At 28.1% G+C, this 15,524-nt stretch overlaps 3 protein-coding genes across 3 annotated transcripts; 1 reads left to right on the forward strand and 2 right to left on the reverse strand.

Annotated features, from left to right (window-relative positions):
• Positions 1-2,121: 2,121 nt before the first annotated feature.
• On the reverse strand, positions 2,122-4,556 carry LOC8264956 (cytochrome b5). Its single transcript, XM_002521050.4, has 3 exons — positions 4,236-4,556; positions 2,663-2,729; positions 2,122-2,573 (listed from the first exon to the last, which is right to left on the reverse strand). The coding sequence occupies exons 1-3, from the start codon at positions 4,320-4,322 to the stop codon at positions 2,317-2,319; spliced, it is 411 nt and encodes a 136-aa protein (XP_002521096.1). The 5' UTR covers positions 4,323-4,556; the 3' UTR covers positions 2,122-2,316.
• A 5,113-nt stretch (positions 4,557-9,669) lies between these two features.
• Positions 9,670-11,664, forward strand: LOC8264955 (60S ribosomal protein L13a-4). The gene is made up of 4 exons (XM_002521049.4): positions 9,670-10,024; positions 10,194-10,310; positions 10,420-10,507; positions 11,277-11,664. The coding sequence occupies exons 1-4, from the start codon at positions 9,753-9,755 to the stop codon at positions 11,418-11,420; spliced, it is 621 nt and encodes a 206-aa protein (XP_002521095.2). The 5' UTR covers positions 9,670-9,752; the 3' UTR covers positions 11,421-11,664.
• A 708-nt stretch (positions 11,665-12,372) lies between these two features.
• LOC8264954 (probable fructokinase-5) lies at positions 12,373-14,044 on the reverse strand. Its single transcript, XM_002521048.3, has 4 exons — positions 13,772-14,044; positions 13,059-13,604; positions 12,833-12,949; positions 12,373-12,740 (listed from the first exon to the last, which is right to left on the reverse strand). Exons 1-4 carry the CDS (start codon positions 13,961-13,963, stop codon positions 12,606-12,608), a joined length of 990 nt encoding a protein of 329 aa, XP_002521094.1. The 5' UTR covers positions 13,964-14,044; the 3' UTR covers positions 12,373-12,605.
• Positions 14,045-15,524: the final 1,480 nt, after the last annotated feature.

Raw genomic sequence — 15,524 nt, forward strand, 5'->3', positions numbered from 1 at the left:
TCAGTTATTTATTCGGATTACCTGATAGATATCAGAAACCATTCAAGACGTCAGATCCTGTCTTTTTCATTGTTACATATGGAAGCGATAATTACTAGTTTCAACTGTAATATTATCTATAGTTGATGCCGGTTTACGGCTGTAGTCTTGTTCTAATCTTCATATGTTAATGCACAGAAAATTCTAAGATTTTCCCTTTTGACTAGAATTTCTTGGTGTATTCATAATATCATTCTCCCCCACACTTCCATTTTCTGATAACATTTTTTTGACCTTCCCAAGTAAAATGTCCTCAAAAGACCTGTACACCAAAACAAAAACAAAAAGAAAATCAAGAATATTATTATTAGCTAATAGTAAAGTGTTTAGCTTGTAATTTAAGAGGTCAGGATTTCAACTTCTGACTCCATATTCTTCTAAAAATCTCCCTAGTAGAATCTTTTTATGATAAAACGAAATCATGATTACCGTTGATATGCAAAGAATAAAGAAATTAGATTCAACCCCAAATTAGATTCGATATTGAATTTTAAACCAGCCTCCAGCTAGCTGTAGTGCGAGGAATTAATAATGACAAGTACAAGGAACAAGTGAAAAAACTAAGTGCTGCATAACTTTGCACTGGTTTTCCTCATAACTTAAAGGGATAAGGGTGATTTCTCATAACCCTTTTTTCTGTTTTTTGGTGGATTAACATCAGAAGGTTCTAAATATTTTTCCGGTTTAATAAAATCAACAAAAGAGAAACGAAATGGCATAGATCCATATGACACAGGGCTGCATAACTTCGTACTGGTTTTTCTGATAGATACTCCAGCCTACTAGCAGTTTGGGGAAAAAAGAAAAACCATTTTCAACTTGTCAGTTTAAATAATGAGGTTAGACTACAAGGTGGGAGGTAATCTTTTTCCTGGAAAATTTTCTAGTTTTGATGAGAATAATCCTTGATAAGGTTTTGAAATGAATTTAGTAATTGCAAGAGAACTGATATGTATTAAAAAAAACCCTAATTGTCTCTTGAACAGAAAGTACACAAATGAAACAGAGTACAATTTGGAGGCAAGAAAAATTCCAAAAATTGTACGTATTGTGATATATAGGACTTGGGGGGAAGTCACATATGCAGGTATCAGGGTTGAGCACATTTGGGCTTCTGTATACTCTTGTACCTTCTGTTTATTATGCATATGGCAAGAATGACAGCATGAGAAGCCTGAATATTTAGAATTTTGCAATTCGAAAGGTATCTGCGAATATTAAGCCGAATTTATATATATTTTTAGTCAAACTTTACTGATTAATGTCTGACACCTTTTAGTTAGTATTTTAATGTTTATAAAGTTGAGAAATTTAGAATTTAAAAAAATTAAGAGTTAGAACTATATAAGTATATATATATATATATATATATATTAATCATAAAAATTATATTTCAAAAGAATATAGGCGGTGAATAAACATATTGATAGGGCATGCTTGATAGACCAATGTTATGATCTTAGTTGGCAAGGTATGAAACTTGAATTGAAAATATAGAATTTTAATTAAAAAATTACATTTAAAAAAAAAAAAAAAAGTCTCAAATTCGAGGCTTTAACCGGGAAAAAAAGTTTCAAATTGGAGACTTTAACCGGCATTAAATGGTACAGCATTAAATGTATGAATACCAAACCAGAGCATGGCGGTTGATAATTGAGATTTCATATTTTTCAAGGTATGGATTTTGAAAATATTAAATTCCACCTCAATGCCTGACTTTTAAAAATGTGATTCTCCTAAGGTTCATAACAGCATTTTAAGGTGTGGTTCTCCAAGCTTTTAAAGTGTGATTCTCCTGAATTCCATCATAACCAACTGCCAATATGCCATTAAATTTAGGCCGATGAAAAAGGAAAGAAAAAAAAACTTCTTTTTATCTATTTTCCCATTACAGTTCATCAAATAAAAACACAAATACATGCTATGTAATCAATCATTCTGTGATAAGAAATACCCGAAACTAGAGCTGATGACAGCGCAAGAGCTGGAGATATTACCATAAAATAGGATTAATTTTTTTTTGAAAAGAAAAGGCCCTTTCTTTTTTCAAAATCATCAATGATATAGTGTGACAAGGTGCAATGCAGTTTTTAACAATGGCATTTAAGAGGGGAAAAAAGTTGACATCGTGAAATCTTACAAGGAAAAGGGACTGGCAGGAAGAAGAAACACATGTTCATCACAAACTCAAATGTCCTAAGATCCCCAAGGATATAAAGATAACTAATTCGAACTTATTTTTATCATCAGTTCGATTCCCTGTTCTTGTTTCAGCGCTTATGCTTCAGCTGATTTGGTGTAGAAGCGGATACCAACAGCCAAACCTAAGATTAGCAGTGGAACTACGAATTGGAGGAGCTTGATAATGAACTCAGGTGTCTTGTCTTGGTTGTAGTGAGGCTGCTTAGGAGGAGTATATGCCTTCTTCGTAGGAATAGTTGATGTATCAATCTCGCCGACATAGAATTCATCCATCATTGCTCTTGCACTGCTACTGTGTCCAACATCCTCAAAATCATCGGTTGCATCCTTCCCTGTAAACCATACAAGCATCAATGATATTTGCAAACATCTATCTATGATTCTATAAAAAATTGGCATGTACAAGCATATATCTTCATACCTGTGGCGGACAATAAAACCTCATCACCACCAGGATGGTCTTCCAAGAATTTTGTCACATCATATACCTGGTCCCCGAAATTATTTATTAGAATTCAAGGGCACTAAAATGCAAGACACAGCATGGTGGATATCATATTGAATTTGCTTAGTGAAAAACAGAGAACCCTACAGGTCATGGCTCTATACATACATAGCCCAAAAAGCATTTCCTCAATCATAAGCACAAACCAACTAGCATAGTGAAAATACAGTCTCATTTAACTCTTCATTTTATCCTGAAGTACCCATGTTGCCAAGACACTTGGACATGAGTTTGCCACATTAAAGATTAAAATTAGTGGGAAAAATCTTTGAATTATAGGAAAGTAAGCAAGCTCCACAGACCAACCATACCTAAGATTCATCCTTGCTAATCAACTTTTACTAACTTTTCAAAGATTACTGTTCGATGTATTAAAAGAACAAAAGAATCAAAAGACCCTATCTAGCAGCATCTTCAAGGAAAATATTGCACAAGTTACAAACATATCCTCAGAGATAACCAAGTACAGAGGAGAAGTCACTCCTTAAAAACAAGTTGTAAATCTCATAGAAGGCACTTGATGTTGGCAACTTTAGTTTTCCAGCAACCTAAAGTTACTGAAACGAAGGGTAGTATCTCAATTGTTTTCTTTCCTGGAATTTATATTATACTAATAGCGGTCCCAAAACCCAGCTTCATGAATCTGGAATAAAGTAAGTGCCTAATAGATGTGATCTAGAGATAATAACTAACTTTTCAACAAGAATCATTCATATGCAGAAAAAAAACCAACAAAAAGAGAACCATCTGCTAATCACAAGTCAATTCAACCACATAAAAGTCATATTATCTATGTTGACCATATTACCATAGTGTTAAGCATTTCAGATCTCTACTGTCAGAGTCAAATCAATACGTGTTTTAATCCACCAAAAAAGAAAAAAAAGAACATGTTATAGAACCAATTTAGCAATTGATTGATAGGTCTGCATTTGTTAAGATATGCAGCGTGTCATCATGATCAAAAGAAAGTAATCTACTGATGCTGCTCTGGCCATTAAAATGAAGATTCTGAGAGTCATTCCTCATGCAATCTCTATCTCCAAAAATCAAGGGCGTCTTATGTATACTTATAAAATCCAATTCAGAGACGTTGTAGTGTGTATGATAATGCAAATAAGGGAGTGGTGTCTATTAAAAACTATATCATTCGCGAACAATCAGAGTCCTAAATTTCTACATGCAAGGTAGATGTGCATTTTAAAGGCTTATAAAGAGATCTATAAACTAACACAAGACCAAACCAATTAGAAAACAATATAAACAAGAAATCAAAAGCCAATCTGAGAAAACCAGAAAATCAAACTTAGTTAACCAAATAGCATTAACTCAATTAAAAGTGTCATCTTGTTGTCCTAAGAACTAAATCTTGCATCCAAAATTATTCACAGATCCAGCTAGCAGAAATGCATCCATCAGCAAAGAAAATGGGGCATGACCAAAACGGATCGTAAGACTGAATATCTATTAGTAATATAAGAATCCATACCTTTCCCTCAATAACAAGCCAGCAGTCTTTAGGACTGTTGTGTTCAGAGACATCAGCCAAAGTATAAACCTTTCCTTGACCACCCATTTCTTGTTTTGGTTTGTGAAAGAAAATAAGAAAAGGAAGAGCTTTTTCAGCTTTCGGAATGGAAACTAAACTGTGGGCTCTGCACACAAGAAACCGGTTGAGTGGATTTGAACACAACAACAACAACAACAACAACAATAAGAAAGAGAGAAAGAGGTGAAGTGGGTTGGTGGCAGTAAGAGTCAATTAAGCTTTTTCTTTAAAACTGGCTATGGGGGTTGGTAGGGGGTGAGATGACTCTATCACCAACCAAACTGGAATTTTGGTTTTTTGCGTTTTTGGTCCTTCTGTTTTACGTTATTTTTTATTTATTCTTTTAACGGTTAATTCCTATTCACTCCATGAGATGTAATCTGATTTACAAATTGATTCTTATACTTTTTAATTATATTAAAATCTTTTCAAATTTATATAAAATTAACTAATATCTCTTTCTCCTTCTAAATTCAATATACTCAAAATAAATTAATTAATAATTTAAAATTATAATTTCATCCTAAAATTAAATTAATCTTAAATTTTTTTATACAAATAAGATAAAATCTTAATTTCACCAGAAATTATTATTTTCAATATCTAATAAAAATAATAAATAATTAATACATTTCCTTACTTATTTTAATATTTTATTTTTAGCACAATTTATAATTTAAAAAAAAAGAAGATATATTATATATGTAGAGAGATAATCTGGCTAGTGTCATGAAGAACTATAAAGAAATGAGTAACAATTTAAAATGGATTAATGTTATAACTCTTTAATCTAATAAAATTTGTATGTGTATATATATGTATTTTGTGGAAGAGGTTCGATATTGACAGTTTCCGGTAGAGCTAGAAATTGGATGTTAGGGTTGAACGTTGGATGGTGGGACCAATATAATTAAATGTGGTGGGTGAGAAATAAACGTGCCAGTAACACTGCTATTTTGAATTCCTACATAATCGGAAAGATTTGCATTTATAGCCTGCAACCGAATTCTTCAAAATTTAAATAATGTTGCATGCGATACATTTGTTTTAATTTAGATATTTTCAACAATTAAAAAATATATCATCTTAATTATATCATAATATATACAAAAATATAAAGAATAGAGACATAGCCTTACTAATTATTTAATTATTTAAATTAATTAAAATTGATAAATAATATTTAATAATCCATTAGTTATTTATCCAATTTAGAATTCTAACTCATCTAGAATTTTTCAATGTTGGTTATAAAATAAAATTCAAAAAGAGAACAAATTTGTACCATGCAAATTTACTAGAAAACCTTATATATGAACAAATTTAAATTTCTTTAAAAAAAAAAAAAAAAAAAAAAATTGTTACAAAAAGATGTGGCGTTGGAAAGAGAAATGTGAGAGGCAAACAATTCAAAATAAAGAATTAAGAATATCTACACCTTTTAGTAAATTAGGAGTATTTTGTAGAGTAAAATAGAAATCTAGCTATTTAAATAAAATTATATAATTAATTTCAACCGTAATTTTTTCTATAAATATGAAATCTAATTATCAAGAATAATTATAAAATATAAACAAATACTATAAATTATTTTATACCTAATTTTAATTTAGAAAGACCTGTACCTTAAAATAAAAAAATAATATTAACTTAATAGATAAGAAAATATTAATATAATATTAGATTTAAATAAATTATTTTATTATTAATCACTAAAGAGTTAATATGAAATTATTAACATATTATAATTTAATTATCAATCCTATAATATAACAAACTAAAATTATATTTGGCTAGAAAAACTTGTAAATGAGATAAAAATATATTTTTTATTTGTTGATTTCACTTACGTTATATGCAAAAATGTAAATGAGATATTTATTATATATATATATAATTAGATATCATATTATTTAATTATATTGTAAACTCTTTCGATTCATTTTATTAAAGTCATAGATAAATATAAATACTTTTCTTTTAGTTAAAATGAGATTAAACAATTAATTATAATAAATATATATTTTAAAAAATAATGGTTAATAACTATGACAACAATAATAATAATAATAAATTTTAAAGACATTTTTAAAATTATTACTAATAAAATCTATTGGCAATTATTATTAAAAATTATTTATTGTGAACTTTTTTAACTAATCTTCAATTTCTGTATCAAAATTCTAATTAGTTTTAAAAATAATTTATTATTTACTGAATATTTATTGTTTAAAAATATTTATATAATTTTCAATCTTTTAGTTTAAATTTTATATAAATTTAATAGAATTTACTAATAAAATATTTCCTTAAAAATAAGAATATATATTTTCTGGAGTAGAATTTCAATTATATATGAAAATTATGATATGTATTATCTTTAATTGGATCATGAATTGAAATAAAATATAATATCTACTGGAATTAGACTAATAAAAGAATGCATTAATGAACGCAATTATTAATATTCACGTGCACGAACGTTTATAAAAAGTTATTCATTTTTTATTTAATTTTATAATAATAAATAACGAAATAAAACATTTGAAGAAAAAAATCACAATTAAGATTTATTTATTTAGTAGTGCCATAAGCAATGCATGTTATCTAAAATAATAAATTACTAACTCATCATTGAGCTTTAACATCAATTTTGAAGTAATCAATATAGTTTAAACATATTATAAATTTTTTTAATAATTTAGATAATTTATTTACATTTTAAATATTCTTAAAAAGTAAATTGATAAGTTTTCATTTAATTATACTTATCATAAACAGTGATAACAACTTAAATATAATTTAGATATCTATATCTAAATATAATATTAGAACTAAGAAATCTAATTTTATAATTTCATAGAACTAAGAAATTTTAATTTAATTTTATATTTTAGATATCATAAAAAGTGTTTGCCATATTCTACTTTACTAAAATAAAGTATTATTATTATTATTATATTATTATTATTTAATTATATTAAAATACTTTTACAATATATGTGAGTCTTAATTTTTCTTTAACAGTATATTACATTTATTTAATGATAGCTATATAAATAATCAGTTTAAATCTTATAAATCATAAAAAAAATTATAAAAATATATATACTTTTTATTTTTTAAGTGGTAACGAATCATATAATTAATATTAATTTACTAAATGAAAATAATTACATGTATATAAATAAATTTTTTATGACTAATAATTTTCATAGGACTAATAATTTCTTTTTTAAGAAAAATATTGATGATTTCATGTCTATTTTCTTTAGTCCTTATTGTCAATAAAAAAATTAAAAATAATTCGATAAAAGATGAAACAAATTATAGTTTGTTTAACTTTTAGGCTGTAGTATAATTAGTACCTACTTTGGTAAATACTGAGTCAGTGTCATATGAATTTTATAATTATTATCCTCCAATAATATATTATAGATAACCATTAAATAAGTTCTTACAGTGTTTTTAGCTCTGATATTAATTAAAGTTGTATTTGAACTTGGATTTCTTTACTTACAATTGAAAAGTCGAAGACTCTTTTTAAGTCTATTTGAATAAATCTCTTAGCTTGAGTAGCTACTTTTAATTATAAATATTTTTATTAATTTATAAAAATTTATTTATCAAAATGAGAAAGAAGATGAATTTAATTATAATAAATAAATAATTTAATATTTTATTTATTAGGATAATTCAAATAACTATTAAAAATTATTAGTACTAAGATTTGAATCAATTAACTAATTAATTGCACGTATATTTATAACTGACATAAAAATTTTAAAATAAGTTACCAACTTGCAAATTAACATCCTTTATGAAAAATCAATTTTTTTAAATATTAAATAAAAAAAATAAAAGAATAGGAAATAACTTATAATAAAATTCAAAATATATTAATACTTCTACAATATTATTATCTAAAATAAATATTATGGATAATTGACATATTCTATTATAATTTTATGTTATGGTAGAAAATATACGAATTTTATAATAATAATAATAACAACTAATTTTATAAGAATATAAATCAAATAAAAATATTAAAAAATAGAAAAAAAGATTAAAAGAAAAAGTGATAAGTCAAGGTTTAACATATATTAGTGCTAGATTAAAGTTTTAATAAAAGAAATATTTAATAAAAAAATTCAAATAGAATTAGTCCTATTACATTATCCTTATTAGTAATGTTAGTTTCAATACTAACATACTATTTTATTGAATTAATATATTTTTATAATATATGTAAATCTTCAGTTCTATTTAATAATATATTAAATTTATTTATTACTAGCTATAAAATTATTTAGTATAAATTTTATAAGTTATACAATATTTTATTTGTAAATCAATTTATTATGATAAAAGAATTTTATTCTTATTTTAACATAAAATGTTTATAATACTAAATTTAAATATACATATTATTTTATTTGTAAGTAATAACGAGTAGTAGTCATTCTCTTACACTTATTATAAAAGAAAAAACACATTCAGTATAGAGAAATTGACTTGAACCGATCTTTTATTTACAACAGAAAAATACTTTTGCCACTTAAGCAAGGCATCAAATATACTGATCAATAATAAAAAATAAATAAATATATATATTAAACTTTAATGAGATGGCCACTCTAAATATTTTTGAATTTAGGAAAACATAAAATTATATTTGTAATGATCTCATATCAATATATGAATTAATTTCAATAGACTCAAACTCGACTATATATTTCACTAAACTGACAAGTCGAATGTATAATAATTAATTGGAGAAGTTCATAGTCCTAAGGTCATTTTCATAAATTACTATTTTAATTTTTATTACTCAAGCTAATTGAGCTGAAATCAACATTTTTTATATTTATTTTTAAAATTGTTTATTTATTTTATCAAAATGATTAAAATAAACTCAAGTAATTAAACATCGTGCTCAATTGCTTAAGTATGAGCATGACATTAATTATATCACTAATAGAGATAACTGAGAGTGAGAATTTTAAAATTAGTATTTCCGAGACTACTTTTTAATTTTTTTTAATATTTTTATAATTTAAAATTATTTTGGTAAAATATATAATTTTTTTTTTAAAACAAAATAATTTAATGTATTAAATAAAAATTTAAAACCTGCCTTTTTAAATGCTTAACTAACACTAATTCATTGTCAAAAAAGAAACACTAATTCAGACAGGCTTGTAATAGGCAGCAGATATGCACTTTTCAAGCCTTGAACTTCTTCTATTAAGAGGCCTGCACTAGGTTGGATCAAGCTCAGAGCCCATATTATTTATAGAATGGGCCATAGTCATTGGACAAAGCCCACATTATTTCAGTAATCACTCACTCTTATAACCCTAACTGAAAACCCTAGCAAGCAACCCTGCTTTTATATTGCCTCAAAGCAGCTTAGGAGAGAGAGAGAGAGAGAGAGAGAGAGAGAGAGCAAAAATGGTGTCGGGATCAGGAATATGCGCGAAGAAGGTAGTGGTGGACGCGAGGCACCACATGCTAGGGCGGCTAGCATCAATCGTGGCAAAGGAGCTGCTGAATGGGCAAAAAGTAGTGGTGGTGCGATGCGAAGAAATATGCATGTCAGGAGGACTTGTAAGGCAGAAAATGAAGTACATGAGATTCCTTCGCAAGCGAATGAACACTAAACCTTCTCACGGTCCCATTCACTTTCGTGCCCCTGCCAAGATCTTCTGGCGCACTGTCCGCGGGTCTCTCTCTTAACTTACTCGTCTTGTTTGGAATAGTTCATTCTCAAGACTTGAATCGAATTCGTAGATTTCATTTCTTTCAAATTGAATTGAATTTATTGAGTAAATCGAATTCAAACTTGTTGCAATTCTTAGACTGATGATTTTGGTTTTGGTATATTTGGGGCAGAATGATTCCACACAAGACAAAGCGTGGGGAAGCGGCACTTGCCCGATTGAAGGTTTATGAGGGTATCCCACCACCATATGACAAGATCAAAAGGATGGTCATCCCTGACGCTCTTAAGTGAGTGTTCTTTTAGGTTTTTTTTTTTTAAATTAATTGTGTTCGGATTTGTACTGTTCCATTTTCCTCTGATGATATTTACTATCATTTTCTTTTCAATTATATTCAGGGTGTTGAGACTTCAGAGTGGACACAAGTACTGCCTGTTAGGTCGTCTATCATCTGAGGTTGGGTGGAACCACTATGACACCATCAGGGTTAGTGCTTTTTCACATATTGTTCACTTACATTTCCAATATACATATGCTCATATTTTTCTTAATTTAAGTTGTATTTCAACTTTGCTATGTGTTGGAATTTGGATTTGGTGTAATATCATCGACTCTGCTCGAACTATTTTGTTCTTTACTGTTGAATTATGAAAATTGTCAAGTTTATTCTATACTGTATTTCATGATTGGTGTTAATCATAAATTAACGATAGTTAGACTCAAGTAACGGCTTCAAAGCTCAGGTTTATGAAATTTGAGGCAGACAGTTGTCATTTTGCAAAGGAAAATTTTAAAAGCTTACAATATATTAGTACTAAAATGAAACTTTTTCCGAAAAATGAGAGGGGCAATTTCCCCTTCTCTATATTGTGGCTTCGCCACTGGTGTTAGTCTTCTAAATTTCTAGTGCCTTTCAGGTTATTAGGTCGATGTTTTTATCAAACTGTTGCTTTGCTTTTTTTTTTTTTTTTTTTTTTTTTTTTTTTATGTTCGAAGGGGGGTTAATTTCTTGCTGTTCTGATTTTATTATGGCTGCACTCCTTTTTACAATATTGTTAAACATCATTATAGATGTAATGAGCCTTTGCATTTTCAAAAATAGAAAAAGAAAAAAAGAAAATCTATTAATGGCTGGTTATTACCTATCCACTGTATCTTCATTGTGTTGTGTGTGATTACTTGATTTAGTACCCTTGAGTTTCATTGGGAAAGCCCTGAATCATATAATACGCAATGGTTGTAAAATTGCCCACAGGAGCTGGAGAAGAAGAGAAAGGAAAGGGCTCAGGTTATGTATGAGAGGAAGAAGCAGTTGAACAAACTCAGGGTCAAGGCCCAGAAGTCTGCAGAGGAGAAGCTTGGTTCCCAACTAGATATACTAGCTCCTGTTACATACTGACGAGTTAGTAGCTTACAATTTTGTTGAGGATTTGTATCTTGATGGATATTTTCAAGGCTTTATTTTAGTTGAAAAATTAGAATTTGAATCTCCGGTAAAACTCTTGGGGTTGTCTAGTGTTTACTTATTTTGGTTTTTAAGGGGGTTTATATATCAGACTTGTGGTTCATCAGTGTCATTCTTTTTAAGGTGTTACAGGTTTGAACATAAAGTCATCAACTTAATTGGTTTCGTGTTTGTTACAGCATAATCTTTTATGGATTTCATTTGGGAACAAAGTTCCAAGTGTGATTAACTTGGCTAACTTGTTTTCTCATCCTGATATAATTTACGACTTAAAATATGTCCAATTCTAACCCAATATCTAATTATGACTATATGTTGGCTATAAAAGAATTAATTGGACATACGTACAACACGATTAAAATTGGGACTTGTGCTAAGAAGAAAGACAATTTACAAGTAAATTCAGGTTCAAACTTCGCTAATCTAAAAAAAAAAAAAGAAAGCAGGAAAGAAAACTGGGCACTGTAAATTCAATTCTATGATATTTCAGTAAATGATTGAAATTGTACAAAAATAATCTAAAACGTTTACTAAAATATTAAAGGATTGTAATTCTTGTTTATAAAACTTAAGAATTTTAATTCTAACGGGAGACTGTTTTTAATTTTTTTAATATTGAATTTCTTAAAATTTAAGTTTTTTTTTTTTTTTTTATCTTAAATAGTTTAAAGAATAATTTTTTATTAAATTCTGATAATTTATTGTTCCAACGTTATTTTTCTATAAAACTAACAGATCCTAAGTTTCATTAATCATGTAAAAAGGAATATGTTAGGATGACAAGCTTATGAATTTATTTTTTTTAAAGGGTAATATATATTATTCTTCTAAAAAGGGTGTTTGTATTGTTTAATAGCATTTATGTTTATAATGTGTGTGCTATGAATAATCAATTATATCGATTTTATTTTGAATTTTTTAAAATAGAAACAATAACGATGTAATGCCCAAACAAAACCTAAGTAAGATATACAAAGAATGTAGGAGCATTAAGAAAATACTAAAGCAAAACTAGAAGAGATTAATTCTCACTAAGATTAATGTTACTTGAGAAAACTAAAAGAATGGACAAACTTATTTCCAACATAACCATAAAAACATGTAAATCTAAGGACAAATTTAGGCCTTGGAAGACTTGATGAGCGCTTGCGCATCAGAAGTTGATGGAAGTGCTGGAATTGCTCCTTTCTGAGTTGTACAAATTGCCCCACATGCATTTGCAAATGTCAATGCTTCTTTCAATTTCCCTTCATTCTGCAATTTCCATGTTTGTAATTCACAAAATTAGTATCACTAAGATCACTATAATTCCTAAGTACATTTCGAAAAAAGAGCCATTACCGTACCTCAAAAATTGAAGCATCTTTGGCAACAGAAACCAGAAGTGCACCAACAAAAGCATCACCTGCACCAGTTGTGTCTACTGTTTTCACTGAATACCCAGAAACCTTTCCTTTAAAACTCTGCACATAGATTGTTCAACAATTTGAGTGTCATTCGTAAGCACTTAATTTTTTTTTTTCATAAATATATAAAAGGCTATTGTGGTATATAAATGAGAAAAAGAATTACCTTAGTGAAGTATCTGCAACCCTTTTCTCCATCAGTGACAATAAGCAACTTGAGGCGATCATGGTACAGTGAAAGAACAACTTCTTCTTTTGTAGGATCTCCTTGTGTCAGGAAGGCTACTTCATCATCACTTACCTTTATGAAATCAGCTTCATTCCATATACTCTTAATTCCATCTCTAGCAGCCTCATGAGAGGGCCAAAGTGGCAATCTTACATTTGGATCATAAGAAAGCAAAATCCCAGCTGCCTTTGCAGCTTTCATTGCTGCCATGTGAGCAGATCTGCATGGCTCTGATATCAAACTTATTGATCCGTAATGGAATATCTTTGCCTGCTTAATCAAACCCATGTTCAATTCTGATTCCTTCAGCAGCATATCAGCACTAGGATTCCTGTAGAACATGAATTCTCTTTCTCCATTCTTTTTCAGTGTCACAAAAGCCAATGCCGTTCTTGCTTCCTGATCAAAGGATACTCCTTCGCAATTCACACCATTCTTCTTCAAGATGTTCACAAGCATGTGTCCGAACTCATCCTCACCAACCTGTCACATATATAATAATAATTAAATTATGATGACAGCATGAAATTTATCCAATAGAACCAGTAATTAAATTATATGATTCGTTCTATGACCCTAATTCAAAAAGATTAATATCAATAATAAATTGAAAATCAATAAATTGTAATTTATGAAGTGATGTTAATTACCTTGCCAATGAAGGCAGAATTACCACCAAGCTTGGTGATAGCACAAGCAACATTAGCAGGAGCACCGCCAGGTGCCTTGATGAAGGCACCAGATTCTGCCAAGGAAACACCAGCAACATCTGGGACAAAATCTATTAACATCTCCCCAAAAGAAACAATCAATGGTGCTGGGTTTGCTGTTGAGATCGTCATCTCCTCTTCTCTACTGTTTTTCTTGATCTTGAATATGTATATGTATAAAACTTCTTCCTTCTTTCTGTTTGTATGTGATAAAGAAAACCCTTATCACAAGTACTCTATATATAGAGATGTTCGAATGATAAATCTACCAAAATCTTTGATCTTTTTGTTAAACCATATCCATTTCGGATATGGTTAACTGTATTTAATACTATTCCTGAAAAAACTCTAATAAGTTTGGATCATGTAAATTATTAGTCTGTTAGATTCTGATGATTTAGATTAGAAAACCTTTTCGGACTATGATTCTGCAGTTTCCATGTATAATATGTATTCTTTTGCTAAGTCCATATATTTATCGGTCAAAATTTGTTACCTCTTCTGTTTTACAAGGACAAGTTGTTATTTTATCATTCACTGCTTCAGCAAAAAATCCACTGTAATATTTCCTTTAATAATAAGTTAACAAATTAATAAATAAATTAAGTCCAATATGTAATAGAACTTAGGATAAATATATAAAATTACTTTATCGTTTCATCATTTTACAATTTTCAAAATATAATTTTTTTTTCAGATAAAAAAAAACACGTGGTTACAGCGTGATAAAAAAAGATATTTCACCATTAAAAAGTCTCGATTTGTAAGGATTTAGCCATTATTATTATATTTCTCGTATTTGATAATATAGCTTTAGAGCTTAATAACTCAAACCATCATTTTTTGACCGTTAAATCGATATCATCGTACTAATGACTTTTTAAATCGTAATTTAACAATCAAATATTGGAATTATGAGTTGTTAAGCTCCAAACTCAAGTTATCAAACATGAACAATATGATAATGATGGACGATCGACGTAAATGTGACTAAATCCTTTTAAATCGTGACTTTTTAATGATAATATAACTATTTTTACCACGATTTGTAACCACATACCTTTTTTTGTCTAAAAAAAACTACATACTAAAAATTGTAAAATGATGAAACCACATAATACTTTTATGTACTTATTCTTAGAACTCATCTCTAAATTTAAATCTTTTACTATATATATTTAATTTCTTTACCTATAAACATTTAATCTTTACTAATTGTTCTGATACTTTTATTTTATTAAAATTTAGTCAATAAGAAAAACCCAACCATATCTTTCAATTTGCAGCCCGTCACTCAAAATCCTGCCAAATCAAATTTTCTCCTTAAATCTTTTTCTAATTTTACCAATAAATACGACTAAATAAGATTTCATGAATATTTAAAAAAAAAAAAAACAAGACTTCATAAAATAGTATCCGGTATTACATAGGATAATATCTCAATAAACCAAAGTATTTATACTAAATCTAATATCACACTCATTGATTGAATAATTACAATTTTTCTAAAATTATTATATAATATAATTTTAGCACTAAATATTAATAGTTTATTTTATATATGTCTTATTATTGTACCGTTAGGCAGAAATGATACTAACACAAATTATTGAGAGTTTTGTAGATTATTAAAGATTCAAAATATTTCACTTTCCACTGTTCTCTAGAAGAAGTCGACTATTCAAAATACTAA

Source organism: Ricinus communis, chromosome 7 (genome assembly GCF_019578655.1).
Source record: "Ricinus communis isolate WT05 ecotype wild-type chromosome 7, ASM1957865v1, whole genome shotgun sequence".
In the NCBI taxonomy this organism is placed as follows: Eukaryota; Viridiplantae; Streptophyta; class Magnoliopsida; order Malpighiales; family Euphorbiaceae; genus Ricinus; species Ricinus communis.

Excerpts from the sequence above, each read along its gene's own strand:
- LOC8264955 (XM_002521049.4), top strand. The coding sequence starts at position 9,753 with ATGGTGTCGGGATCAGGAATATGCGCGAAGAAGGTAGTGGTGGACGCG. Across the intron at positions 10,311-10,419 it reads GTCATCCCTGACGCTCTTAA|GGTGTTGAGACTTCAGAGTG; the intron begins GTGAGTGTTCTT and ends AATTATATTCAG. Across the intron at positions 10,508-11,276 it reads ACCACTATGACACCATCAGG|GAGCTGGAGAAGAAGAGAAA; the intron begins GTTAGTGCTTTT and ends AATTGCCCACAG.
- LOC8264956 (XM_002521050.4), bottom strand. The coding sequence starts at position 4,322 with ATGGGTGGTCAAGGAAAGGTTTATACTTTGGCTGATGTCTCTGAACAC. Across the intron at positions 2,730-4,235 it reads GGCTTGTTATTGAGGGAAAG|GTATATGATGTGACAAAATT; the intron begins GTATGGATTCTT and ends TTCGGGGACCAG. Across the intron at positions 2,574-2,662 it reads GGTTTTATTGTCCGCCACAG|GGAAGGATGCAACCGATGAT; the intron begins GTATGAAGATAT and ends TATGGTTTACAG.
- LOC8264954 (XM_002521048.3), bottom strand. The coding sequence starts at position 13,963 with ATGACGATCTCAACAGCAAACCCAGCACCATTGATTGTTTCTTTTGGG. Across the intron at positions 13,605-13,771 it reads ATTCTGCCTTCATTGGCAAG|GTTGGTGAGGATGAGTTCGG; the intron begins GTAATTAACATC and ends TATATGTGACAG. Across the intron at positions 12,741-12,832 it reads AAGATGCTTCAATTTTTGAG|AATGAAGGGAAATTGAAAGA; the intron begins GTACGGTAATGG and ends TGGAAATTGCAG.